Source organism: Tamandua tetradactyla, chromosome 1, assembly GCF_023851605.1.
Source record: "Tamandua tetradactyla isolate mTamTet1 chromosome 1, mTamTet1.pri, whole genome shotgun sequence".
Classification (NCBI taxonomy): Eukaryota; Metazoa; Chordata; class Mammalia; order Pilosa; family Myrmecophagidae; genus Tamandua; species Tamandua tetradactyla.
The window spans coordinates 8,001,084-8,026,795 of record NC_135327.1 but is presented as its reverse complement, the minus strand read 5'-3'; the positions used below and the strand labels follow the sequence as shown (position 1 = coordinate 8,026,795).

At 41.3% G+C, this 25,712-nt stretch overlaps 1 protein-coding gene, 1 long non-coding RNA gene and 1 pseudogene across 4 annotated transcripts; 1 reads left to right on the top strand and 2 right to left on the bottom strand.

The window, feature by feature from the left end:
* Positions 1-1,745: 1,745 nt before the first annotated feature.
* OSER1 (oxidative stress responsive serine rich 1) lies at positions 1,746-13,137 on the bottom strand. 3 transcript variants are annotated; one of them, XM_077168143.1, is made up of 4 exons: positions 12,978-13,137; positions 9,103-9,218; positions 4,724-4,837; positions 1,746-2,575 (listed from the first exon to the last, which is right to left on the bottom strand). In XM_077168143.1, exons 2-4 carry the CDS (start codon positions 9,177-9,179, stop codon positions 1,888-1,890), a joined length of 879 nt encoding a protein of 292 aa, XP_077024258.1. In that variant the 5' UTR covers positions 9,180-9,218; positions 12,978-13,137; the 3' UTR covers positions 1,746-1,887. The 3 variants fall into 3 exon arrangements, with proteins under 3 accessions (XP_077024258.1, XP_077024259.1, XP_077024260.1); XM_077168144.1 differs by lacking the exon at positions 12,978-13,137 and adding an exon at positions 11,605-12,889; XM_077168145.1 differs by lacking the exon at positions 12,978-13,137 and adding an exon at positions 10,353-11,141.
* Positions 13,138-13,297: 160 nt separating this feature from the next.
* Positions 13,298-18,069, top strand: LOC143690233 (uncharacterized). The gene is made up of 2 exons (XR_013179052.1): positions 13,298-13,633; positions 15,365-18,069. It is a non-coding gene; the product is annotated as an uncharacterized LOC143690233 (long non-coding RNA).
* A 3,912-nt stretch (positions 18,070-21,981) lies between these two features.
* Positions 21,982-22,977, bottom strand: LOC143680031 (E3 ubiquitin-protein ligase RNF113A-like; annotated as a pseudogene).
* Between the last annotated feature and the right edge of the window lie 2,735 nt (positions 22,978-25,712).

Sequence of the window (25,712 nt, the reverse complement as noted above, 5' to 3'; positions counted from 1 at the left end):
GTGGCCTAGATCAGTGGTTCTCAAAGTGTGATACATGCCAGTCCCCAAGACCCTTTTAAGTGGTGTGCAAAATCAATAAACTATCTTCATGGTATAAACACATCATCTGCCTTTTACAACTCATCCTCTCACAAGCATACAATAAGCAGTTTTCCAAGAGCCAATCAAGATATCACAAGAGATGAAACGCAGCAGATACAAGAATCTTCCATTAAGCCAATCACTAAAGAAATTCACAAAAACGTAAAACAATGCCTCATCTCACTCCATGTCTTTGTTTTGGAGTATAATTTTCATTAAAAAAAATGTTACTTATGTTAACATGTAATGGGTTTATTATTTTTAAAAAATGTTTTAAATTTCTTTTAATTTCTAATATTGGTATAGTAATTGGTAAATATTGGTAGATTTAACTCACATAAACAAAAGCTCTTTAGAGTTTTCAGTTTCTAAGCATAAAGGAGTCCTGAGATCAAAGTTCAAAAATTGTTGCCTTAGATATATGAAGTTGCACATCTTCTGTCCCATTCTTAAGAAACACTACTGTTCAGAGTGCTGTGATGGCAAGGATTCTGCTCTCGTGCTCTAAGCACACCTTCAGATGTGTTATTAAACCCATACTAAACCAGTAACTAGCAGTGGTCTCCCACTACTTAAGTCCAGAGGTATTTTTTTTTCTAATAAATACATTCCGCCCCCCTTCCCAGGTACAAGTCACCTATTTGTGAAGTCCCGACCCCATTGTCATGAATCAACAGCACAGCCAGTAGAGCTGTTTTAGTAAATAGTGAAAACTTATTTATGATCTAAATAAAAGTAAAACAAACCTCTGACTACATATTAAAACAGCTGGACAAATTTTCACCAAATTTGGTGGGAACGCTTAAGAAAATCTAAATTAAAATATAAACTGACATACGCGAAATTCATTTTGGAGCCACCTGATAAAGGGATCTGTCTTTCAGCTAAAACTGAGGACAGACTTTTTGCCAAACTTTGGAAGAACTTTGAGGTGGTCTACCAGAAATACAGAATACAGCATGTACAAAATTCACTTCTGGAGTTGCTGGGGGTGGGAGGGCAGTTCAAACAATCATCCAGAACTGAATTGATGAAACAGGTAATAGGGACATATGTAATGTCTGAAAGAACATGCCACATACATGAGAACACCACAAATGGAGGGGAGACACTCATTTCAAATATCACTCCCCTCCCTCCAACTGAAGCGTCCCACTCTAAGCTGCTTCATACCCAAGAAACCTCACGTAGCAGGCCTCATAGTGACAAGCAGCAGCAGGGGTTACTTGGTGATGGTTAATGACTCTCAAACAATATTGGGCAAGCCAGCTAGTTTATTCATATTTAGTCTAAACCTTCAATCTGTGGCTTAATAATAACATAAGAAACCTTCAAAGACACAGTAAATCTTGTTTTAATAAGAGATGGTTTAAATCAGTCACGTAACTTCTAATACCTGGGCTGGCAACTATGGTATGACAAATGTTCCGTCCAGTTACAAAACTACATTTGATTTTCCTTGGCCACCAAATCTCAAACAGATCTGAAAAATGCATTGTTTTACAAAGGTTTTTTTACCATATTCCCACTACTCCCAGTCTCAAGTAATTATGGTTTCTTCATCATCCAGGAACATTTCTAAGTGAGAAGGATTTTTGTTTTTAATCTGATTGTTTTAGTGGATGTAAGAACACAGACAGTAAATTTAAAGAATGAAAATTAACTGAAATGCCAAGAAATATTTTTATTGCAAGCACAGTGAGCAGGAGATGTCTTCTCACACAAAGTGGCTGCAAGGTCTGCCATTAACTAAATCTCTCTGACAACCCTTCATTGGTTTAAAGCATATTAATTAGCTTCTTGCTATCAGGTGTACATCATTTCTGCCATGTGGGACATTTTCTTGGGAATATACAAGTAATATTCCATGTAGCCTGACAGGTCCTCAATGGTCACATCATCCACATAGACTCGAGCTTGCTCAGAACAGGAGCGGGGAGAGCCAGAGAGAGTTCTGGAATGAAGCGACTGAGAGTAGTCCTCAAGTGCAGATCTTCGTTCTGGGGCCAAAGGAGGGACATTCTGCAGGCCTGAAAAGGAATACACTTCCATATCATGCCATCGTTTACACTGGCACTCCTTGCCTATGCATGCACATGGCTTGCCCTGATTTAGCTTGGAAACAGACTGAAAGTCAGAGAGATCATTGGCCTTGAGACTTGCTTGGGAGACTTGGGTAGGTTCAGAAGAATCTTCATTCTTACTCTTTGATGGGAGCCTTGGAACCGAAGTTCTCAAAGGCTCAACGACTGCCCCTGTGTGATTAGCCTCAAGAGGAGAAGCAGAACATTCTCCTGCACTGAACTCTTTAGGGGTTGAAATTCCCAGCCCACTGCTGCCATCAGGGGAGTCAGTCTGGCTTTTGTGCTTGAGCTGGTTGCTGGAAGAAGTTATTGTACTGCAATGTATAAACTTTGGAGGATGAAGGACAGGAGACTTAGAACGTCGACGACGCTGGGTTCTCACTGCTCCTCGTGAAGACTTCCTTGTAGACCTATGAGGAAAAAATATACAAGGTGTTGGGATATGAAACCTTCCTAAACAGGTTCTTTATGATAGCCGGGAGTTTACTTCCAGTAGGGTTTATGAGTCTGAGGTCTTAAATTTCCCTCAAAGAAATGCCTGCCTCCATTTCCAAGCTACCTAAGTTTCTTTGTTTCACAGACTTCCACATCTTATTAGTAAGCTTTGAGAACAGGTGAGATAAAGGTAGTTTTTACTGAATCACTTGGGCCAAACATTTGGTGCAGAACATCTGCCCTGCCCCAACCCCAGGGTGAGAACCTCTGACAAACGAGTGTGAGAGAAGCAACCTGCAGACAACTTAAAATGGAATTGTAAAACCTAAATGTTGTGCCACAGGCCCTGAATATAGCAACTTTAGTGCTACTATGAAGGTGATGCTGCAAAGGGTCATTATGCCATTATTAATAAACAGGGCATCAGATTTAAGATTCATTTCTAACACTAGCACCTGCTGATAAACAGAGTTAGATTTCCTGAGGTTTTCAGATACAGGGAATTATCAGACACTCTACATACTCCACATTTTATTAGAAGATTATTTGTAAAATATTTAAATAAATAAAAGACTTGATCAAAAGAAAAAAAGAGTACCAAAATTGCCAAACAAATTTTTGATGACTTTTTTTTTTGCACGGGCAGGCACCGGGAATTGAATCGGGTCTCTTGCATGGCAGGCGAGAACACGCCACTGAGCTACCATGGCCCACCCTGCCAAACAAATTTGAAAAAAAAACAGAACATTAATAAAAAAATTTATTGTTGAAATTAAACTAAATGAGTAGGGTTAAATAGTAGAATACATATAGCCTAAGAAAGAATTCATGAACTGGAAGATAAATCTGAATTGCATACAATTCAGGCAGCAAACTACAGCCTGCGGGTCCAATTCTGCCTCCCACCGGTTTCTGTGCGGTCTGTGGGCACCGCTGCGGCAGGGGGGCACTGTGAGCCATGGAGACCAAGCTGAGTGACCTCTCTCCACCATTCGCCTCTCTGCCATGTCAGAATTCTACTGTCAGCAATGGCTGGGTACTAAGAGGTAGAATCTCAGTCGGAAAGCCCATCCAGATGCCCAAGTTGAGACAGGCTGGCTCTCCAGAGGATGGAAGAGCACGCTGGGATCTGGATAGGTCGCTGAGGCACAGTGATCCACCCGCCCATCCCACAATCCCTCTTTTCTGAGTTGGTCATTTAATCCTGAGGAGTCTCAGTAATTGAGTGCAAAGGGTGCCCACCAGCCAGAACAGCCCACTCCAGGGAAATGGGGGAAGGCAAGTATTTTCTCTCATTATAATATTAAGTACCTGCATAATCTCTTCAATTTTGCCTCTTGGGCCCCAGAGCCTAAAATATTTACTATCTGGGTCTTTACAATAAACCTGTGTCAACCCCTGACCTAGAGAGTTGCAGACACAGGATTTGGAAAAAATGTACAAGAGATACGGAGGAGTCTGGAATCTCTGATGGAAAGAATAGAGAAATGGAGGACAAGTGATTTTTGAAGACATAATGGCTGAGAAATTTTCTGACTTAGTGAAATAAAACAAATTATAGATATAGTAAACATGTTGAAGCAGAAAAAATAAGAAACCTACAACTAGATACACTGTGGCAAAACTGTACAATACCCAAAACAATAAGAATATCTTAAAAGCAGCCAGAGACTAAAGACAGATCATTTCCAAAAGAATAGCAATAAGATTGAAAGTAAATTTTTCATTATCAACAATGAAGATTTAATAGACATTTATAGAACCCAGGACGCAATGGTTAGAGAAGACCCATTTTTCTCAAGCACACACAGAACATTATAAAAATCTGACTATGAACCATGCGCCATCCAGTAAGTCTGAGCAAATCCCCCAAATCAGCAGATTTTTTTTTTCACATGGGCAGGCACCAGGAAACAAACCCAGGTCTCCGGCATGACAGGTGAGACTCTGCCTGCTGAGTCTCCGTGGCCCACCCTAAAATATAAATTTTTAAATAAAACAATTTTCATCATTGTTTCAATACTACTAAAATTCATAACATACTCCTTCCTGGACACTGAGGAAAGAAAATCCATTATTTTCAGGTAATGGGATAAAACTAATCTGCAATCAGAAGCTCTTACCCATGCCAACTGTCTTTAGATGCACACGTGGTTTTAGGTTTAGTATCATCTGCAGCTGTTCTGACTGATGCTCTAATACCTGGACTGTCCCCCACAGACAGAGATGCTATAGACCTAAAAGACAAAAACACAGTTTACTGCTACATAAATCTGTAAAATGAGGAGAATTCATTGCTCTTACCAAGCCAAATACAACTTTTATCCTTAACTTTTCTTTCTAGTTTGGATTTCTTTGCTCAGCTTTTAAATTTTCTTCCAAATCCAAATTTAGAGGACCCCTAAAAGCTCACAGATGCAAATTCATATGCCACTAAATGATTCTTAAGTATAACCAGCAGGAGGATATAAATAGACTTTTAGCCTAATTATCTGGGGCAGATTAGGCCTTATGTCCAAGGAGAATGCTAATGATACTGACCAGTTATTTTCTGCTGTGAAGTCAGAGCTATGGGAACTAAGTCCAAAGCAAAAATGAATACATTTTCAAGTATTAAAAAACTTTTAGGAAAGAATTCTAAATTTTGCAACTAACAAACTCGAAATATTATTCATAATTAAATCTTTGTGGTTTAAAATTGCACAGGACGGGGTAAGGAATACAGTGTCTGTATTTTAGACCCACACATACTCTTTGAGATCAAAGGAAGACACGTTTATTTGGTCTGGAACTGAAATTTTCTGTAGTACATAATCTAATTCAACCTATCTGTATAGCTCATTTGAATAACTGAAACATATGAAGCCCAGAATAAGAAATATGTCCTAAATCGTGTCTAGATTAATCCTGTATAGATTATTGTAATGCCTGGATTACATCCTAGAGTATATTAAGCAGATAATCAAAAAGTATTGACAAAGTCTCTTGATGGATGGAAGAAAGAATACGGAACTATTAAACCTTACCATCAGGGAATCCCCTGATACTGTGGTCTAATTTTAGGGGCACCAAAATCAATAAGCCATGCCCTCGATCCTGAGGCTTATTCTTGTGAAGCTTATATAGTGGCAGAGAAGCTTAGACTACCTATAGGCATGCCTAAGAGTTACTTCTGGAGGACCTCTATTGTTGCTCAGGTGTGTCCTCACTCTCTCTAAGCCTAATTCTGCAAGTGAAATCACTGCCCTCCCCCCTACATGGGATATGACATCTAGGCATGAAAGTCTCCCTGGCAATGTGGGAGAAGACTCCCAGGGATGAATCCGGCCCTGGCACCGTGGGATCAACAATTACATCCCCCAACCAGGACCATTCCAGACAATCCTAAAGAACACCTAGGGCAATATATAAGATTCTACAAGGGTTCCATGCACTAGAGTAAATTTCCAGAAACCTACAACCTTCAGATGGGTCCCTTAAGTCCTGAAACCTAGAGGCCTAGCCTATCCAGAACATCAGATAGTTTCATCTCCCTACCCCATTTTAGTGACAGACTCTTCCAATATGAAAAACTTAGAATGGCCATAGCCCAAACACCCCTAAAGAGAGGGATGGAAAGATCAAAGGTGATGGTAGAGTTATACAGAGAAGATAAGATTTAACAAATGAATCTGAATGCTGAATCATTAAATTGATATCTCTTTTAAACTCCAGTATTATAGAGCAGCGATAAGTAAAAACCTAAAATTGTGACATCGTAACCCATGTCAAATTCTGAAATATGTTCTATAACTGATTGTGGTGCTGTGTTTTGAAATTTATAGCTTTTTTGTATATATGTTATTTTCACAAAAAAAGAAGGAAAAAAGTCGATTGTGACAATAAAAAAATATTTAAGCCCTCTAACCTCCTATATTCTGCAACAGCTAGAAGGAAAAGTCTGAGAGGATTGCATGGCAGCCCATGACAAACTCTGGGATCTGTCCTGTAACTACTTGTTGAAGAGTCCTTTGAAAACTATTGCTTTTTTATTTCTTTGCTTTGTATCTATGTTATACTATATGATAAAAAACTTTTAAAAAATCTGTACAGGTAATTTAGCTGTAAAGAACATGAAAAAATTTAAAGCAAGAAAGAAGAAAATCACCTATAAGTTCACAATCCAGAGACTGCCAACAGTAACATCTTGGTGTAAATCCTTCCAGACCTTTTCAATACATACATACATACACACACACAGGGCTTCTACTATACATGCTGTGGTACTAGCAAAAATCCTTTAGAAACAGACACAAATCTCTTAAAGTAGAAAGACATTCACTGAAACATAAAATAACAAGGAACTGGGAATAATCTAAATTCCAAAAGTAAAAAAATACTGAAGTAGTAGTATATAAATTATGGCACATCTATACAATAGAATATTAGGAATTTTAGTATACAAAGAATTTTTAATTATATGTGAAGTGCTTGTAATATGATACTAAGAGGAACCAGGATGGGATAAACACTTGTGTGTCTGTGTATGTATACATCAACTATGAACACAGGTATATGTATGGTATTATTTACAGGTGGTCCAGAAGGGAACCACCAAAAGTTAACAATTGTTATGGCAAACAGTGATCTTTACTTCTTTTTTTTTTTAATACTTTTTTAAAGTATTATTTGGTTTTGTAAATTTTTCTACAGTAAGCACATAGTGTTTTATAGTTAGATAAAAGGGATTATTTTGTTTTATAGTTAAAGATACAGAGATTTATCCTGATAAGACACATGCCATTAAGAATCAAAACCTGTTGAACAGGATCAATTTAAATTCTTGGCAAGGCTTGGTTAGTTGAGTCAGTACATCAAATGCCCCATTTGTAAATCAGCAAAATATGAAACAACCAGCAATGTATGCTGCACTACAAGTCTTAGTCTGCTTAGTCACGGTAATGATTCACCCTTCTACTCTATTTGGTTCCCTTAAATGTTCTCCATTGTTCCTTCTCTTTCTAGAATATTGCCTCAGGAAAATCACATGCTATAAATACATACTTTCAGACCACACTATAGTACAGATGATACTTTGAAAGTTTTTTTTTTTTAAGACCCAAGTAATTTCTAGGGCCACCAAAATAGCTTAATTTTACATTCCAACTTCTTAAACACCAGGAAAGAAGTCTGTGTACCAAGAGTTATTTATATGTTTACATACTGAGGGAAGTTATATGTACATATATGTGTGTCTACTGTCTAGGATTTTCCTGATTTTAAAAACTGATTCTATACAAAGAAATCCAAAGAAATACATTGTGACTACAATCTGAAAACGACCTGCTTCTCTGCTTTGTCTCCAAGCTTTCCAAGTGTTTTATCAAACTACTAATCAATCATTGACAAGAGGTCCATATTGGAGGAGAAGCTGGGAGGAGAAAGGTACTTATCTGACTTAACATGGAAGTAAAACGTGAGCATCTGTAACATCTACTATGTAAATCTATTCAGATAAATCTCATTTGGTAGGCCAAAACAGCACCAGCAACAGGCAGACAACCAAAACTATTTAATTTTTACTATACGCAGGTACTACATGCATTCCTTCAAGTCGTCTTCAAGGTACTGTACAAAGGAAAGGTCAAGAGCACTGATTCTGAAGATATACTCCCTGGACTCAAAGCCTGGCTCTGCCACTTCCTAAAAATGTGACCTTTAGCAAATGACTGAATCTGTGTCACATCTATTAACTGGAATACAGGAGTATCTACCTCTGAGCATAGTAATGAGGATTAAATGAAAAATGTCACAAAACTACTTAATCCAGTATTTAGGGCATAGAGTAAGTAATAATGTTAGCGATTACTATTATCGCAAGTTGTGGTGTGCTCTACTCACAGCTTCTGGTGTTTGGTTTCCATTTATGAAAAGAAAAATTCACATATCTACTAAAAATTTGTGATTTCTTCTGGCATGGGGCAAAGAATTGAGGTGAGAAGAGTCCTGTACAGAATATTTTACAAAGGGTGCAGCTGGTCTGCAGGTGCTCTAATTAGTCTGGCCAGAGAGTCTAAGATTATTGATCTCAGTGACAGAAGCCCACTGAATAGAGGTTTCCATAGTGATCACCTCAGCAATCAGGGCCCACGAAATCTACAATGTCTTTATAGATTTCTACTGAGCCAACTCATTTTTAGTGAAAAATACTGATTCCCTTGAGATGTATGAGGAAATCTCTGATGGCATACTGTTTGATAATCCTGGATCAAAAAGAAAAGGGGATTGGATCCTCCTCAAAGTTAAGTATAAATAAACTGCTACTTTTCAAATTTAACAGAAGGATTTCTTTTTAAAGTTACACAACGCTGGGCAGAATTTGATAGAATGTCATACTATCAATGCATTAATTTCTTTTACAGAAAATGAGGAAATTTTAGAAGAGGAAGAGCGCTTCAGAGGAAAAAGGTTATTTAAATGTGGTAAACAAATAATCCCCAATTTATTATATATATTTAATTACCCTGATGCATCCACTCTTAATTTCTTGAAAGCAGTTTGTAGACTCTCCTCCTCTCCGTCCTTGGCTTCAGATTTCATTGTGAAAGTTTTACACTACTATGGATGTTCCCGTTAATGCTAAAAAATAAAAATAAAAATAAGATGAGCAATGCAAAAACAGACAGGTTCAAAGTATACCTTTTGGGAAAATCTATATTCCAGATATTATTACTGCTTGTTACGGGGGGGAGAAAAGCAAATTTCTATTTCTAAAAGTACGTTTTAGTGTATGCAATTAGGAATCAGGTTTTATCTTAACACAAATGAAATGAAACAGAAAATGTGTATTTATTACAACAGAATTTAAACTGTTCAAATACTTGATGCCAACATCCTAATACACAGTTCTAGAAACTGTATTACCTAAAATCTGTGCTCTGATACACTTTTTAACATGGGGGAAAAATCTTAATTGTAGGAGTCTAGAATCCTACAGACAAAATGACCTTTGCATCAGAAATAAAAGGGAAAAACTCCATCTATAGCACTCTGATTTTTCAAAACACTAGTGAGTGTCTGTCTCGTCTAACCCTAACAGTCCCAGATAAATTAAAGCTCATGGCACGTGGTATTTCTGTAAAGCCCTTCTGACCCAGATATCAACAGTCAAGAAGACATATTTCAAAAAAAAAAGACATATTTCAGAGAACAAGATGTTATCATTATTAAGTCAGGATTAAGGCAGGATTAGAAACATGTTTCAATGATTATTGATTATTCCACATTCTACCTATAAGGTTGATATCCTAATTTGTTTTTTTCATTTCTCTAAATACTCTATTAAACAAAAAAGATTAATGACTCACGAAGATAAAGAACGGAACAAAATTAGCCAAAAGAGGCAGAAAGTAAAGAAAAAATACAAATTACTGTTCCGTTGCTGCACCCTTAAAATGGTCTCCATTTTTTCACCTAGCTTGATGAACCAAAGTTCTCCTTTTTTTCACTTTACTTTTTATGTTAATACAAAGAAAGGGAGGAAGGAAGAACTAACTAAAGCCACAAGAATCACAAAGAGAAGTCCGTTAATAAACTCTTTGGATCTAGCCTCCAAATTATTTTTTTACTTAGGATAATAAATTATTTAATACAAAATCCTGAATTGAAAATAGGCAAACTGGTATCTGTGAACATAACACAGGGAGTAAGAAAGGAAAAAAGGAAAAAAAAAAAAAAAGATGGGAAATTTTTGAAACAAAGGATTCACTTCACCTCTTCTTTATTTCTAACCTCTTACCCTAACCCCATCCCCCCACCCCACCCCTTTAGGCTCTCAGCGGGAGAAGTGCCTCTCCGCAGACCCTTAGGTCTGCTCTGATTCCATATCTGCTTATTTTTCAGGGGTAGATTTGATGTTATTGTGAGACCTCTACTATTCCAAAGGTCAGGTCAGAGTGTCATAATATGTTTGATACAATGTAACCATGAAATACCAACAGCAGAATAAAACAGCAAGGAACCAAGACTATTCCACTTTGTTTACTTGTATATGTTAAGATATTTTGGGGAGCTCTCTTAGGGAACACTGAAAACTGTCTCAAAGAATTTAGTTAGGTGTCCCCTCAACTTAAGACAAAAAGTTTAAATACACTCTCCTCTCATATTTTGTTGGTTATTTAACTGGTACAAAAACACGAGGAAACATTATCTATCCAATTCTGTATTTCACCAGTCCTTAATTCTTCTGGGAGTAGAAGCCTCTAAATACACAAAGTATCCTTGATATCTGGCGGGGTGGAGGTGGGGGATGTGGAGGCAAAGATCATGTATTCTACTATTTTTGAAGCTCCAAAGCATCTGAAAGGGTGTTATCCTCAACTGTAAACAATTCTTCCTTCTGGCAAGAATTAAAGTTTGACTTAGTGTTCCTCAGTTACCTTACCACCAAACAGCTCATTGGCCCCTACAGAGTTAATAAACCATCTGAGCCAGTCTCCCCACCCACCAGACCACACAGGTTGATAAGACTCTTCCACACAGACCCTCTTCCGGCCTCTGTCAAAAGAAGCCAATATTTAAGTAGATATCACATATACATATATACTGCTGAATTCTATAGGCAGAAATTTATTCCTTCCACAAATATTTACAGACTTCTTACTAAGTGCTTGGCACTAGAGTGGATGCCAGGGATAAAAAGGTGAATGTGATACACAGTACTTTCCTTTAAGGCCTGGAATCTTACTCCTGTAAGAACTGGACTTTTATTTCTGCCCTTCAGGAACTTAAAACTAACACTCTGCTAAGATACTTTGCATCCAGATATGTAACTTTTATTTATATAATACTGATGACTTAATAGCCTTCCAGTTGACCATCCTAGATGTTAACACAAACTCAGCTAACATCCTTGTAGACACAGCAAAGAGCTATCATTTCAAAACCAAAACTGACAAAAAGAAAAAGCTGGCTACACAATAAAAACTTCAACGATGAAGCCCATCAAAACTATTTGATTACCCACCTTTTTTTCTCAGTTACTTTAGCGCAGAGCAAAGATGAATTATAGCCATAACTTAAGAGTATACCCGAGCACTGTGGAATTGCAAAAGGCTTACTGTGCTCCTCTGTATTCCTAGCTTCCCATCCACTGGAAGCAAGACCTGTGCAACTCACTCTCTCCGGGAGAAACAGTTATAATTGGTTTGTCCTTCATTAACATTAAATTTGTGGGACATATTCTTGCTACTTTCACTGCACTGACTTTCTGAAGTTGAACAAAGCCCAAAGAGATTGAGCTTTCAAAGCCCAATCGAAGTTACTTTGTATTGTTTTAACTCAAATCACACCAGGCAATTTATCTCTGCCTCGGATTTTCCCCAACCTTTCAAAAACGGCAAAGTAAAATTCTTCTAAGTTCCCCCATTAAAAAGGGCAAAGTCCTGGTTTTTCCTAACGTCTAATAGCGTGTCACCGTTTTATTTATATTCTGCAGCTTTAAGCAAGACCTTCCCGAACCGCAGGCGAAGGCCCAAATTTCCAGGACCCTGAAAAGACCAGAGAATGATCAAGAAAGGATCCGCACGTAAGCACGTCATCACAAAACTAAAGATTAAAAAAAAAACTTTCCCAGACCATAAGGAAGCGTGGAGTCTGCGGCAAAAACCCCAGTCCAGCAACTCTCCGCGAGGCAAACAAGAAAAGATTGAAACAATTAGCCCCTAGGACAAAAACGTATCCACCCCCTCCCTACACGCCCACTCAACCTCTGCAGTCGCTGCGCTACAGCCCCAGAACCACGGTCACTCTTTTCACCCGGAACCTGGACCTTTCGCGGTTTTACGGGAGCGGGGGAAAGGTCAATCTGGAGGGCCCTCGGAGCGGGGGACACCGCCGCGCGGGGAACTATCCAGGACCCCCGCTGTGCCCGCCCGCCGTTTCCAGCTGATAAGTTCTCTCCTCAAGATCCTCCCCCGGCCAAAACAAGAGGCTCAAGTCGGGCCGCGGCTAAAGGAATGGAGAAGGAGACGCGAGCGGGGCCGAAGAGTCAGCCAACGAGATTGGACGAGAGAGAAAGGGCGGGAAGGGGCAAAGAGCGACCCAGAAGAACGAAAAGGGGAAGCCAGGGCTGGGCGGGAGACGACCGAGAAGCGAGACGGAGCGGGGACCGCGAGAGGACAGGAAGGCGGGAAGGGCGGAGAGAACCGGGGCCCGGGCAGGTCCAGGCCGCGACGGCTAAACGAGCGCCGAAAGGCCCAGGCGCGGCCCAGGCAGCCAGAGCCCTGAGGCTACGCGACGAGAAGCGGGCGGATCTAGAGGAAGCCGCCCGCGGCCAGGTCGGGCCCGGAAGGCGAGGCGCCGTCCCACGGCCCCTCCCCGTCACGTCAGGGTACTTACCTCCGCGCAGCCTGGGCGCTCCTGTGATCGGGTCTCGTCAGTTCAGACTGTGTCTACCCGATCGCGGCGCCTGACTGACCCGGATCCAAACCTGCGGAGGGGGCGGCCCGCGCCTCCGAAGTCGCACTGCGCCTGCGTCATTCGGGCACGCGCCCCGCCCCCTACTCATGCTCCTCCCACCCCAGTGACTCGTCTAAGCTGTAGGCGGCAACTGCGCAGGCGCAGAGCAGCTGCCGCGCCCCTCGAAAGCCCCGCACCGCCCCTCTCGGAAGCACGTGCGCTTACGTCATTTCCTGTTATTCTTTTCGCTCCCTCCTACCTCTTCAGTGTGTTTGCTCTAGTCAGGCCTTTGGGGCGTTCCTGCTTCCTCCTCCCTGTCAGGTGAATGACTTGGTGTTATTCTTCGCAGTGGACAAGCAGCCTCCACATCCACGGCATCTCCTTTCCCCGGACTCCTACCTGGAGTCACCAAGGCAACGGAAGTCCTCGGGGAAGAGGGCAGGGTGGGGAAGTCTTCAGGACTACGGAGCCCTGCCTGGGCACTTGGCATTGCGGCCTCCTTGATGCTGGAACCTCGACCGCCTGCGACATTTCTTGGGCTCGACACCAGCCCTCGCCTCCGAGGGACCCATCAGGGCCTGCAGAGAAGCGAGGAGGTATTGGCGCGTTGCCGGGACAATGAATGTGAAGCCGGAGTTGGAATAGAAATGCCTTCGGTTCTGATGTCCCAACTGTTTGACTTGAGGCAACTGCCTTTCTTTCTCTAGGCCTCAGTTCCCCATCTGTTCAGTGAGAAAGTTGGTTTATATCAGCGAGCCTTTTTTTTTTTTTTTTACGCGTGGACGATGGAACGTATAGATCCTCTTGTACAGATACACCAAATTTTGCAAAGAAGTTTAGGCAGTTCATCTAAGCAGGTGATTTTAGGAGTCTTTCCATCTTTGAGGTTCAGGGAGCAGGCAGGGAAGGGGTGATGCACAAATGCACAAAAGCTGCAGCTCCCTCCATCATCAGAACTGGTTCTGCTGATCTACTGATGCCTCTCACCAGCTGCTTCCCAGTTGTATGTCCACTTCTCAGAGCTTTGTGAGAAAAGATGGCTGTCCTCAGTAGAGTGGGCTAGAGTTGGTTCTGGCTCAGCTCTCGGGTAAGGGTTGTTACCTGGCCGCTCTTACCCCCACCTCCCAACACAATATTCTAGTCATCTAATTACAGATAGGCTATTGAAGACAATCTAACTAGATCCCGTTTAATTACAACCAGGCCTTGGAATGCCTGACCCGTGCTTGGAATGGAATCTAGTGTTCATTGTATAAGGTTGTTGAACATACTGCATGTAATGGACCTGATAAAAACATCTGAAATTCTCCTTGTTTATTAGAGAGGCTAAATAAGTGACAGGGGATGAAAGAAAACTGTTAATTGAAAAGTTCCAACATTAAATCTAATTATGCTAATAATGGCTGCCATTTGAAGATGAGCAGTTAAGTACATCTTCTCTCATTTAACATTCCTGTCGTTTTGCATACTCTACAGATGGAGATAACTGGGACGCACATAATTGTTCTAGCTTCCCTTTTCCTGTGTTGCACTTTGTTAGTTCGTGACTGAGTCAGAATTTAAACTGTCTCAAAAGCTTTTCATTTGCTGCTTCCCAATCTCTCAAAATCTCTTAGAAAAGATTAAGAATGAGGAAAATATGATACTTTTTTTCTCAGAAATTTCCAAGTGAATTTCATCAAGACCAGATATGTGTTTTTAAGCTGTCATTCCAAAATATGGTTTCAGATAAATTCTCACACATCGTGGAGAGCAAGGGCTGTAACTCTAATGAATTCCCAGAGCCTCACACAGTTAGTTCCTGGGGACATAGTAGACAGTCAGTACACTTTTGGTGCATTCACATTCATTTTTGCACTCTTCATGAAATTAAATTCCAAAACCTAGAAACTTGAAGGAGAAGAAGATGCGTGTTTTATGAAGGCAGGTCTCCATCATTTAGTTAGATGCTGTCTGAGGATGTGACTCATTTCTCAAGGACTACCGGAAAGTTGAGATCCTCTTGAGGGTACCGAAGTCTGTTAACTCACACCACATGATGTGCTGAAACTTTGGGTCTTTATATATTATATATAGGCCTGTTTTGATGTGGGGGACACCATGACTTGGAATGAAATAGAAAAGCCATAGAACATGTGATTTGAGTGACCAGAAAGCCAGATCTAGCTCCTGTATCAGCAACACAGGAGCTTTCCAAATGAGGGAAAAAGCCTGAGCATAAGTGTTGACTTTATATTCAGGAAATTGACTTTGTATTATGCACACATTTAATCAAAAAGCTGTGGTAAGTGTGAAATTCCTTTAGTAATGTTTTCTTCTTGTTACAGGTATCTTAAAGGCTACAGAATCAGGGGAAAATTCCTATCTAATTCTACCACAAAACATAGAGGAAGATGATATTTGATTTTTTTTTAAATGATGTTGGAGAAGGCAAGTTCAGAACGCTAAAAAAAAAAAAAGTCCATTTCCTTAATCATGTAGATTACCAATTGGGTAATCTGGAAAAGTAGTCTTTTCTTATATTTTAAGGCTCAAATAAATTAATTTATTCCTTACCTCAATTTACGATATAATTTAAAACATGACTTGGAGATGGAAGGTGATAATAGTGAACATTTATTAATTAATTTACAGAGATTATCTCATTTTACCATCATAATCTTGTGAAGCAGGTACTTTGTTATCTCCATTTTACAGCTGAGGAAATCAAGATGCAGACCAGTTAAGTAACTTACCCAGAGTTACATAGTGGCAGAAGTGGCACTCAAATCTAGCTTGGTCTAACCCTGAACTAACTGTGATAGTTTGAAGCTGAATGGACCCCAAGAAGAGCATGTTCTTAAAAGCTAATCCATTCCTCTGGGTGTAAACCTGTTATGGGTGGGACCTTTTGATTAGATTATTTCAGTTGAGGCATGCCCCATGTGGGTTTAATCCTTTTACTAGAGTCCTTTAAAAACGGGATGAATATGAAGAGAAAACACACAGAAGCTGAAAGACGAAGCCACAGAAACAGAGGAAGCTACTGAAGTTAGAAGCAACAAAACCTGGAAGAGAGGGGAGAGACCAGCAGATGCTACTACCATGTGCCTTGCCATGTGACAGAGGAGTCCAGAATCACCAGCAGCTTGTTTTCAGGAAGAAGCTATCGCCTTGACAGTGCCTTGATTTGGACATTTTCGTGGCCTCAGAACTATATTCTTGTAGACTAATACATTCCCATAATTAAAAACCAGCCCATTTCTAATATATTGCATTTCGGCAGCTTTAGCAAACCTAAACACCCACCCTCCTGATCACTGAGTTCTCCAGCTTGTCTTAGCCCGCACCCTGCAACCCCCATATACTAACTAGATCAGGGTTATTTATTGGCTGCCCAGGGTCTGGGACTGTGTTCAGTTACACATGCCTTGTGTTTCCTTAAACCTACTAGGCATATTTCCATCTCAGATAATTTATCGTTGATGTTCCTTCTGCTTGGAACATTGTTTACCCACAACTCATTTATTCATTCAGGTCTCTGCTCAAATATCAATTCCCCAAAAGGGCCTTCCCTGGCCACCCTGTCTAAAATTGCAGCCCTTCCATTTTATCCTTGTATCCTGCTTTATTTTTCTTTATAGCACTTCTCACAACCTAGCAATGTATAGTAATTATCAGTTCCCCTCACAAGAACAGAAGTTTCCGGAAGGCAGAGACTTTGCCTTTTTTTTTTTTTTTTCCACTATTTTTTTCAGTGAATCTAAGGTACATGTTTTCCCATAGTTTAGGACTTTGAAAATCTGGATGCATCTTACAATCAACAGTGTGTCCTACTTTAATTGGTAGCATTTATTCTTTCTTAATCATACCTAAAATAGTCTTCAAAGTGATGGTGTCTTAGAGTGGACGAACATAGAGTATATCCCCCAGGTCTAAAATCTTGTCTGGCACCTGGATGGCACTCGGTTATTATTTCTTGAATGAATGAAATTAATGTCTATGTATGCCAGAAACTAAACATTTTTACTCTGTTATGAAATGCTTTTGGTTACCAGGGCAGGATGACAGTGGTAATTAAATGTGTTAAATAAAAAACACATTTATTTTGGAATACTGAGAGAGTTAAAAGAGCTGTGCCTTAGTTTGCTCTGTTGTGCCGGATGAGCATGTCAGGTTGCCTTTCATTTCCTCAGCACCCCCAGGCCCTTTTCATAGATCTTAGTCAACACCTGCTGCCTGCCTGTGCTGGCAGAGAAGCCCTTGAGGCTCTCTGTCCAGTTGGAGAGCCACAGAGGAGCCATAGGCACAGGAAGCTTGTGGACACAGAAGGTTTGCCTAGTCCAGCATGGTCTATGCAGAAGGGTGTTTCAGGGAAGACTCCCTGGAGGAGGTTATGTCTGAACTGGGTTTGGAAAGTCAGGCATTGGCCTGGGAAAATAGAAAGGGATGAGATTGGAAAGAGAGTCCAAATCAACTGAAAGAAATAATCATATTAAGGAGCTGGATTTTTGTCCTGAAGGTCATGAATGATTTTAAGCAAAATAGTGTATCCCAATTTGCAACTTATAATTTAATTCTGGCAACTAGTTAGAAAGTAGGTTTAAGGGTTGGATGTAGGACTGGCCAGTTAGAAGATATTTGAAATCATTTGGGTGAAGGCCAGAAGTAAAGCAATGGCCAAAGGATGGTGAGGAGGCAGTGGATTCTAAAGAGATTAGCTGACTCGGCAAGGCACGCTAGCAGAGCTGTCTGGCTTGAGTTAATGAGTGGCCAGTAGGTGGCATCATCTACTAGGGAGGGAAATCCAGGAAGACCAGTGGGAGAGAGTTTCCTTTTGGACATGAAGAGTTTGAAGTGCAACTGAAAGCAGGAATCAGATCATGAAGGGTCTCCAAGACCATGGTGAAGGGTTTAGAGTTATCCTGAGTATCGTGGGAGCTATAGGGGAGAGGAGAAATGACCAGATTTATTTCAAAAAGATCACTTTGGTTTGTGCATGAACCAGGATTGAGATGGTAGTGATAAAAAACAAAACGAAACAAAACAGGTGGCTGCAGGAATGAGCACAAAATGAACAGATTCAGACACTGTATAGATCTGCTCTGGGGAGAGTTGGTTGTGAACAGGAGGAGGAGTTGGAGAGAAAGTCAGATGACATTTTGCTTTCTAGTTTGAGCAACTGAATGGGTGGTGGTGCTTGTTTCTAATTTCATTCTGTTTAATCTGGTTGACAGAAAACAGGAAGAACAACATTTAAACAGAGGATAATAATGGCAGCTAATACTTTTATAGCTCTTAACTATGTATCAGAAAACTCATTTTAATTCTTGGAACAATCCTCCAAGGTTACCATTAACATCTTCGAGAATTGATACAAAGAAGAGATGAGTATCTTGCCTAAGGCCCCACAGCTAGGAAGTGATGGAGTTAGAATCTGAACCCAGGCGGTCTGGCTAGAGCCGGTGCTCTGACTGGCTCTCTGCAGGACCAGACATCTTTTTAAATGAGCTCAGTTTGGACATGTTGAGCTTGAGAGATTGGTGGGGCAGTTACACAGAGGTATCCAGGGAGGCAGGAAGATACGTGCGTCTGAAGCTCAAATGAGAGACTTGGGTTGGAGATAGAGATTGGAGTCTGCATGCAGGTGGCCATTGAAGCCACAGAAGAAGATGCAGGCACCCATCTTGCAGGGTGGACAATAAGGGGAGGAAAGAATCCAGGGATACCTTGGAAGGCAAACACAGGCATTCCCTTCTGCAAATTCATAACTCCCCATCTGGTTAATAGTTCTCAATCAACGTTCATGAGCCCCTGAGTTTGGTCAACTCTGGGTACCTCAACAAAGAAGAATTCCCATACTCTTAGATCTAAGGATCCAGCCTGGCTGGTGGAATCCTTCCCACTCTCTTCTACCACACAATTCCACTCAGTAGCCTGGTGGCTTCCCTGAATATCTGTCATTGTCCCTCCCCACAACTTAAGAGTCACCAACTCCTCACCTAACACCTACCAACTCTGCCAGCTCACAGGGCCCCTCTGCATCTCCTCCACTAGGAACTTCAGGTGCCTCGTCGGATTATTTCTTAACCTTTTTACCTTACATCTCTTGTGTGTCTCCAACTGGATTCCAAAATTCTAGGGGTCAGGAAACATGTTACATTTTGTTCGTCAACTTTCCCCATCCCACCCTCAACCCCTCTACCCTGGTGTAGGTTAAATGCCCCTGCACTTTGTGCCCCATAGCACTTCCTGCTTAATCCATCATAGCAGAGACTGCATCTTGTATCCCTGGTAACTAGCACACAGCCTGGCACAGTAAATTATCAATAAAAAACATACTGATTGGGTGAGTCAGTCCATTAATAAATCAATCAGTTATCTCAACAAATTAATTTTCAAATGCCCACTGGCTTCTGAAAACCATAAGTGGGAGCTGTTGACACCTTTGACAGTTGTTTTTAGCAACTGAGTCTTTCAAAATCGTCTCTTGGCTTTGGAGCAGATAGGCAACAGTTGAGGAAGTAGGGGTTAGCTGCTTTCTCCTGTTATTCTCCCCTTAGCCCCAAAGCTATATTTGTCCTTCATTTCAAAGGTTACTTCCCTGAAATGTTAGAAGAAAGAATGGGCAGTGATGAGGATTTGGGGATGCTTTGATATGTGACTTAGCTATACTTCTTGCTGTTTGGGTTAAGTGAGTTCAGAGACCCCGCAGAGCTGGAGGGAGTGGGAGGCGTGCCTGGTGGCGGCAGATCACTAGCAGAGGGAGCCCCAGGATGGCGCAGCCCCTGTGTCCATGTTGAAGCCCAGCGTTGGTGAATTGCTTGCCTTCTCTGTCAGATTTTCATTCATTTGAACTTTGCAATTTAAACTGTGTGATGATATGGAAACAAGAAGTAACACCTTCCTCATATCATCACACAGTTTAAATCGCAAAGTTCATGGAAACAAGAAGTAAAGCTACAGAAGAAACTAATCTGCAAATGGCGAGGACTGGATGAGGGTATTGAGAAGGACTTCTGGGGAGCTGGGAATATTCTGTTTCTAGATCTGAGTGCTGGTTACGGGAATGTGCTCAGTTTGTGAAAATTCATCAAGCTGCACACTTAGTTTATGTGCATTTCCCTGTGTGTGTATTTAGACTTCAATAAAAAGATTTGACAAATTAAAACAAACAAACAAACAAACAAAAGCCTTTGTATGGATGCGACAGAATATTTATTGGATTTTAAAGTGATCTGTCCTTTTTTTCCCCCTATTCCTTTTAACCTTATCTGGATCACAAGACCCCCTGAAAAAGCCACAGACCTTGGGTTAAGAACTCTTGCAGCAACATAATAGAGAAGATGAGCAAAGAATGTGACAGAAAAGAATTCCAGATGGCCCTTAAACATATGAAAAGGTGCTCAACCTCAATCTTCAAAAGGAAAAGTCTCATTAAAAGTGTTCAGAAACCAACACAACAAGCAAACTCACTGCCCTCCCTTGTTTACGTGGGACATGACTCCCAGGGGTGTGGACCTTCCTGGCAACGTGGGACTGAAATCCTAGAATGAGCCGAGACTCAGCATCATGAGATTGAGAAAAACCCTAGAATGAGCTGAGACTTAGCATCAAGGGATTGAGAAAACCCCTAGAATGAGCTGGGACTCAGCATCAAGGGATTGAGAAAACCTTCTTGACCAAAAATGGGGAAGAGTGACATGAGACAAAGTGTCAATGGCTGAGAGATTCCAAACAGAGTCAAGAGGTTATCCTGGAGGTTACTCTTAAGCGTTAAATAAATATCACCTTGTTAGTTAAGATGTAATGGAGAGGCTGAAGGGAACTGCCTGAAAATGTAGAGCTGTGTTCCAGTAGCCATGTTTCTTGAAGATGATTGTGTAATGATATAGATTTCACAATATGACTGTGTGAGTGTGAAAACCTTGTGTCTGATGCTCCTTTTATCTACCTTATCAACAGACGAGTAAAACATATGGAATAAAAATAAATAATAGGGGAAACAAATGTTAAAATAAATTTAGATTGAAATGCTAGTGATCAGTGAAAGGAGGGGTAAGGAGTATGGTATGTATGAATTTTTTTCTGTTTTCTTTTTATTTTTCCTGAATTGATGGAAATGTTCTAAGAAATGATCATGATGATGAATATGCAAATATGTGATGATATTGTGAATTACTGATTGTATATGTAGAATGAAATGATGAAAAGTTAATGTTTGCATTTGTTGTTATATATTTTTTAATTTTTTAATTAATAATAAAAGTGTGCTGAAATACCATTTTTGACCCCTCAGATACACAGAAATCTCAGATATATTTTCTGGGTGGGGCTGGGGTTGGGGGTTGGTCAGCAGGCACTTTCATATGTACTCATGGGATTGACAAAAAGACAAACCTATTGAGAGCAAATTGGTATCTATTAAAATTACAAGTCTAGGAATATACCCTATAGATGACTCTTGCACATGTACAGCATGGCTTATGTAAAAGGTTATCCATTTCAGCCTTGTAATAGTAAAAGATGAAAAATAATTGCAGAGTCCATCAGTGGAGGACTAGGTAAATAAGTTGTGGCATGTCTCCACTATCGAATTCTTTGTGGCTAGAAGAAAAAGTTTGAGGAAGCTCCCTGTGTACTGAGAAAAGCACTTTAGGATGTAGTAAGTGAAAAAAGCATCTTTTGTCCTGCTAAGAATATGTATTTGTGTTGCTTGTATCTACATAAAGAAACACTGGAAAGATACACAAGAAACTAATAATATTTCAAAGAATGGTGGGGTTGGCAGGGGCAACTAGGCTTTTTAATGTGTCCTTTGGGTTCTAGCTTTTGAATCATGTGACTATATTAACTATTCAAAGCAAAAAAAAATTTTTTAACTTATGTTCCCTTTAATTTTTTTTTAAGATTTCCAAAACAACAACAGAATATTTATTTTTGAGATTTGAGAATTAGGAGAAATCTAAATCATGGGAATTGGATGCACATTGGGGTCTTCAGGGAACTCAGAAGTGCTACCCTCTCCCACAGCTTAGTGCTTCTCCAGTTTGGCAGTCAATTCTTTTGCTGGATTGAAGGCACCATTGGTCGGCTAGTCACAGACATAGCAACGCAGAGTGGTGCAGAAATGCTACCATGCACAGGTCTCACAGAAATCATGCCTGCACTTGGTGACAGCTGGGTTTTGGAAGGTCTGGCAGCAGATGAAACACTTGAATGGTACTTCCTTTTCATGACTTCCCATTTCATAATTTTCATCCTCATAGACACCATCGTGAATCTCATCAAGCACACGTAAGATCTACCGCTCATGTTTGTAATCTGAGTGATCACGTAGGAACTTGCATCTGTCTCCACAGAAGCTAGGCTCCTTGTAGTCCTTACAGGTGTTGGACTGGTAATCCCAGAGCACGGTGGCACACAGGTGCTCAGGAGCTTGCATGGGGCCCTTCCTCACCATTCCGGAGGAGGCATTGCCCATAAGTGTGTCTTTGGGGTTCATATATTTCTGATAGTTATTGATTCCTTGATAGATTTTGTCATCTTCCTCGCCCCTCTGACCCTTCCGGGTCTTCTGGCTATGCTCAGAGATGACTTGTGCGTGATGCTCCTTCTCAGTGTCTAGTTCGGAGGCTGCAGTCGCTTCCACATCCTCGGGCCCCAGGGGTTTCACAGAGTGGGTGGACTTGTAGACCACGCCAAGGCTCTCCGGCTCGTCGCTACGCTTCCTTCTGTTCACAGCTGCCAAGAGTCTGCCGTGTCGTTGGATTGTTGATCTTCCGCTTCTTTTCTGGGTGAGCCACAGTGCTGCTTTCCTCACTGCTCCTGCTGCTTGCTCCTCGCTCTGCACCGCAGATCGGCACCTTTTGCCACCTGCAGTACCTTTACATCCAGGTTTTTTGAAGACGAACTTGCACGCTTGGTCTGTATTCCTTCCTGGGGACAGCTGTCCTGCCATTTGGGGGTCTTGAGCTCTGAAACGGCTGCGTGGCTAGGTCGCATGGGGCCTTTTCTCTCTTTAAATTTTTTGAGAGGAAATTTTTATCTAACATTCTAGTCTGATTCCTGAAGTGATTCTTCTTCCAAAGTATATCTTTAATCTACTTTTGTTTTTCATGTTTCTTGCCTTATCTTCTGTGCATATGCGTAACCATTTCATTCCTTATTTTCTGTTCATATGCCCCATGTTGGGCCCTTTCTGCTTATGACTCAGCTTTGAGTGGGGCAGTTCTCTCTGGACCTGCTATTTGCTCAAAAACAAACAACTCTTCTTCCTGCTTACCTAGGTACAGAATATCAATGGCTTGTAATCTCTGTACAGTCCTTTAGCCAATGCCACAGTCCACCACGCAAGGAGGCAGGTAACTCGCCATGCTCGGAAGGCCAGACGCGGCGTGCACCGCTCAGCCCAGACAAGCCGCGCGGAACACCCCTGCCGTGGTCACCGGCCACCGGCCTTACACGTGCAAGTCCCACCACCTCGCCCCTGCTCAGGTAGCCAGACGCAGCACTGCTGCAGGGAGCCCGGATCTCAAAACAAAACAAAATTTCAGAGTCCCTGCTCTGATGCCACTGAGCTATGCCTTTTGCCATTCATACTCATCTGCCCAGTTTCAAAAGGGCCGGATTTGATTTTTCAGGTTGAATTAAGCTTTGTCTTGGTAATAATCTTCAGCATAGTCTACATTTGAACTATTGTAGCACTGTTTCCTGACTCAGCTTAACTCCCAAGAATACTTTCCTTGCCCTATATGTGCCTGAAACCAATCTTTGCCCTCAAGTATTGGCACTCAACTGCATTTTTTTAATGAATAATTTCTTTGTTTTCTGCTTAAACATTCATAAGCACCTGATTCAGCCTGAGAAAGGCAACAGCAGAAAGGTGTGGCTGGCCTGAGACTCCATCAGGTGAGCTCTCACTCTCTTTTCACCTCTGCCCAGCTTTCTGCCCATTTGCCGACTCTTTTCTCCTCTTCTAAAGACCAGCCCCTACACTGACATCCTTCAGTTCACATCACCCACCGTCTCAGGAAAACACACACACTCAGTTTCCATAGATGCAAACACTCGTTGTCTTCTCTCATTTTTATAACAAAAGCAAAACCAAAAAACCTCAAAACCCAAACCCTCAAAACCCACCCAAGATCTCCTAAAGCCACATCTACCCAAGTTCCCCTAAAGCCCCTGCTCTGCCTCAGGGTGTGGGTCCCCAGCGTTCACGTTCTTAGTAGCCTCCCAGGCCTGTCCAGGTGCTTCTCAAAGCCGCGCAGGGGGTTGACTTCGGGGGGGGATGGTGGACCAGAAGGCTGACGTCGAGGATCTGTCCCGTTTTTTTGCCTTGGTAGGACCAGAAGGGCTGCTCTCTTCCTGCTGTATGGAAACTTCTCTTTCATAGTGTATTGTGTCACCTCTATGCTGTGGCTCATAGAAAAACTCTGTTCTCTTACCTCAAGGTTTTGCGCTTAACCTAAAAAAAGGAAAATCTTGAGAATTAGGAAACTTCACTGGGGACTCAGGAAAGTCAAATTTGAAACTCAGGGCTGGGTAGTGACTCCCTGAGAAGCAAAGACCTTTGCTGGAATGACTGGGGACTTGCAAGCTAAGTAGGAATTAGGAATTACAGGAACAAAATACATTGATTTTTAGCTGAGAAATTGTCTCCTTCTGACCTAGATTGGCACCTGTGATCTCTTGGTGGCAGGGCACCTTGATTGTCTCACTGTTAACCATATGGCCTGGGGTGGAATAGTTCTCCAAAGGAAGCAATGATCTGCTGTTACCCAAAGGAAGGGCTAAGGGGTGATGGACAAATAAGAGCAGTAAATGCCTTCCACAGCTTCAAGTAACATCCATATGCTGTTGCCACCACAGCAGTATCTCCAGCACATAGGACTGGGAACTCCACACCCCTCATTCTAGCGTCCTACTGGTCATCTCTGCGTGGGGGTCCCACAAACAGCAGCTGAAACCCAATGTGTTCAAAATTGAGTATGTTAGCTTTCCCTCTAAGCCTATTCTGCTCCCGTGTCTCTTTCAGTTTAATTGAATCAAATTGAATTAGGGAATGACACCACCATTTTGCATTTGTCTAGCTTGAAGGTTATTTATATCCCCCTGTACATTGGAAGATGGTATTTTTAATGTGCTAATATATTCTTTTTACAGTGACAACTAATTTTAAGAAAGGAAAAATAAATCTCTATAGAAAATTTGGAAAAATAAAGAAGATCACATGCCCTTCTGGCCCCCACACTCAGGGATGCCCACCTGCAGCGTTTTGTCCTAGTGCAGCCCAGTGCCTACAGGCGTGGGCTCCTGAGCCAGGCTGGGGCCGTGAGTAGCCCTGCCTCGCCACGCCGCCCTACTGTGTGCCCTGGGACATGCTGCCCAAGCCCCTATACCTCCGTTTACTCCTCTGAAGAATGGGTATAATGATAGTACCTACATGCGAGGCTTTAGAGAGGAGTAAATGAATAATGTGATAGAGGACTGCCTGCCTCAGAGTTAGTGTCCAATAAATACTAGCAGCTGCTGTCAGTTATTTTTCTGTGTGTTTTTAATTGCTGATAAACTATATACAGTTTTATGTTCTTTTTTCACTTCCTATTGTATGCAATTAATAGTCACAAAATAGTCCAAAAATATTATTTTAATAGCTGTGTAATAACCCATCATTTAAATATAACCATAATT

Bases quoted from the DNA above. Each gene is read 5' to 3' on its own strand.
- OSER1 (XM_077168143.1), bottom strand. From the start codon at position 9,179: ATGAAATCTGAAGCCAAGGACGGAGAGGAGGAGAGTCTACAAACTGCT. The intron at 4,838-9,102 runs GTAATTAAATAT...TTTGTCTTTTAG, and splicing joins TTAAGAGTGGATGCATCAGG to GTCTATAGCATCTCTGTCTG. The intron at 2,576-4,723 runs GTAAGAGCTTCT...TTTTCCTCATAG, and splicing joins TCTAAAGACAGTTGGCATGG to GTCTACAAGGAAGTCTTCAC.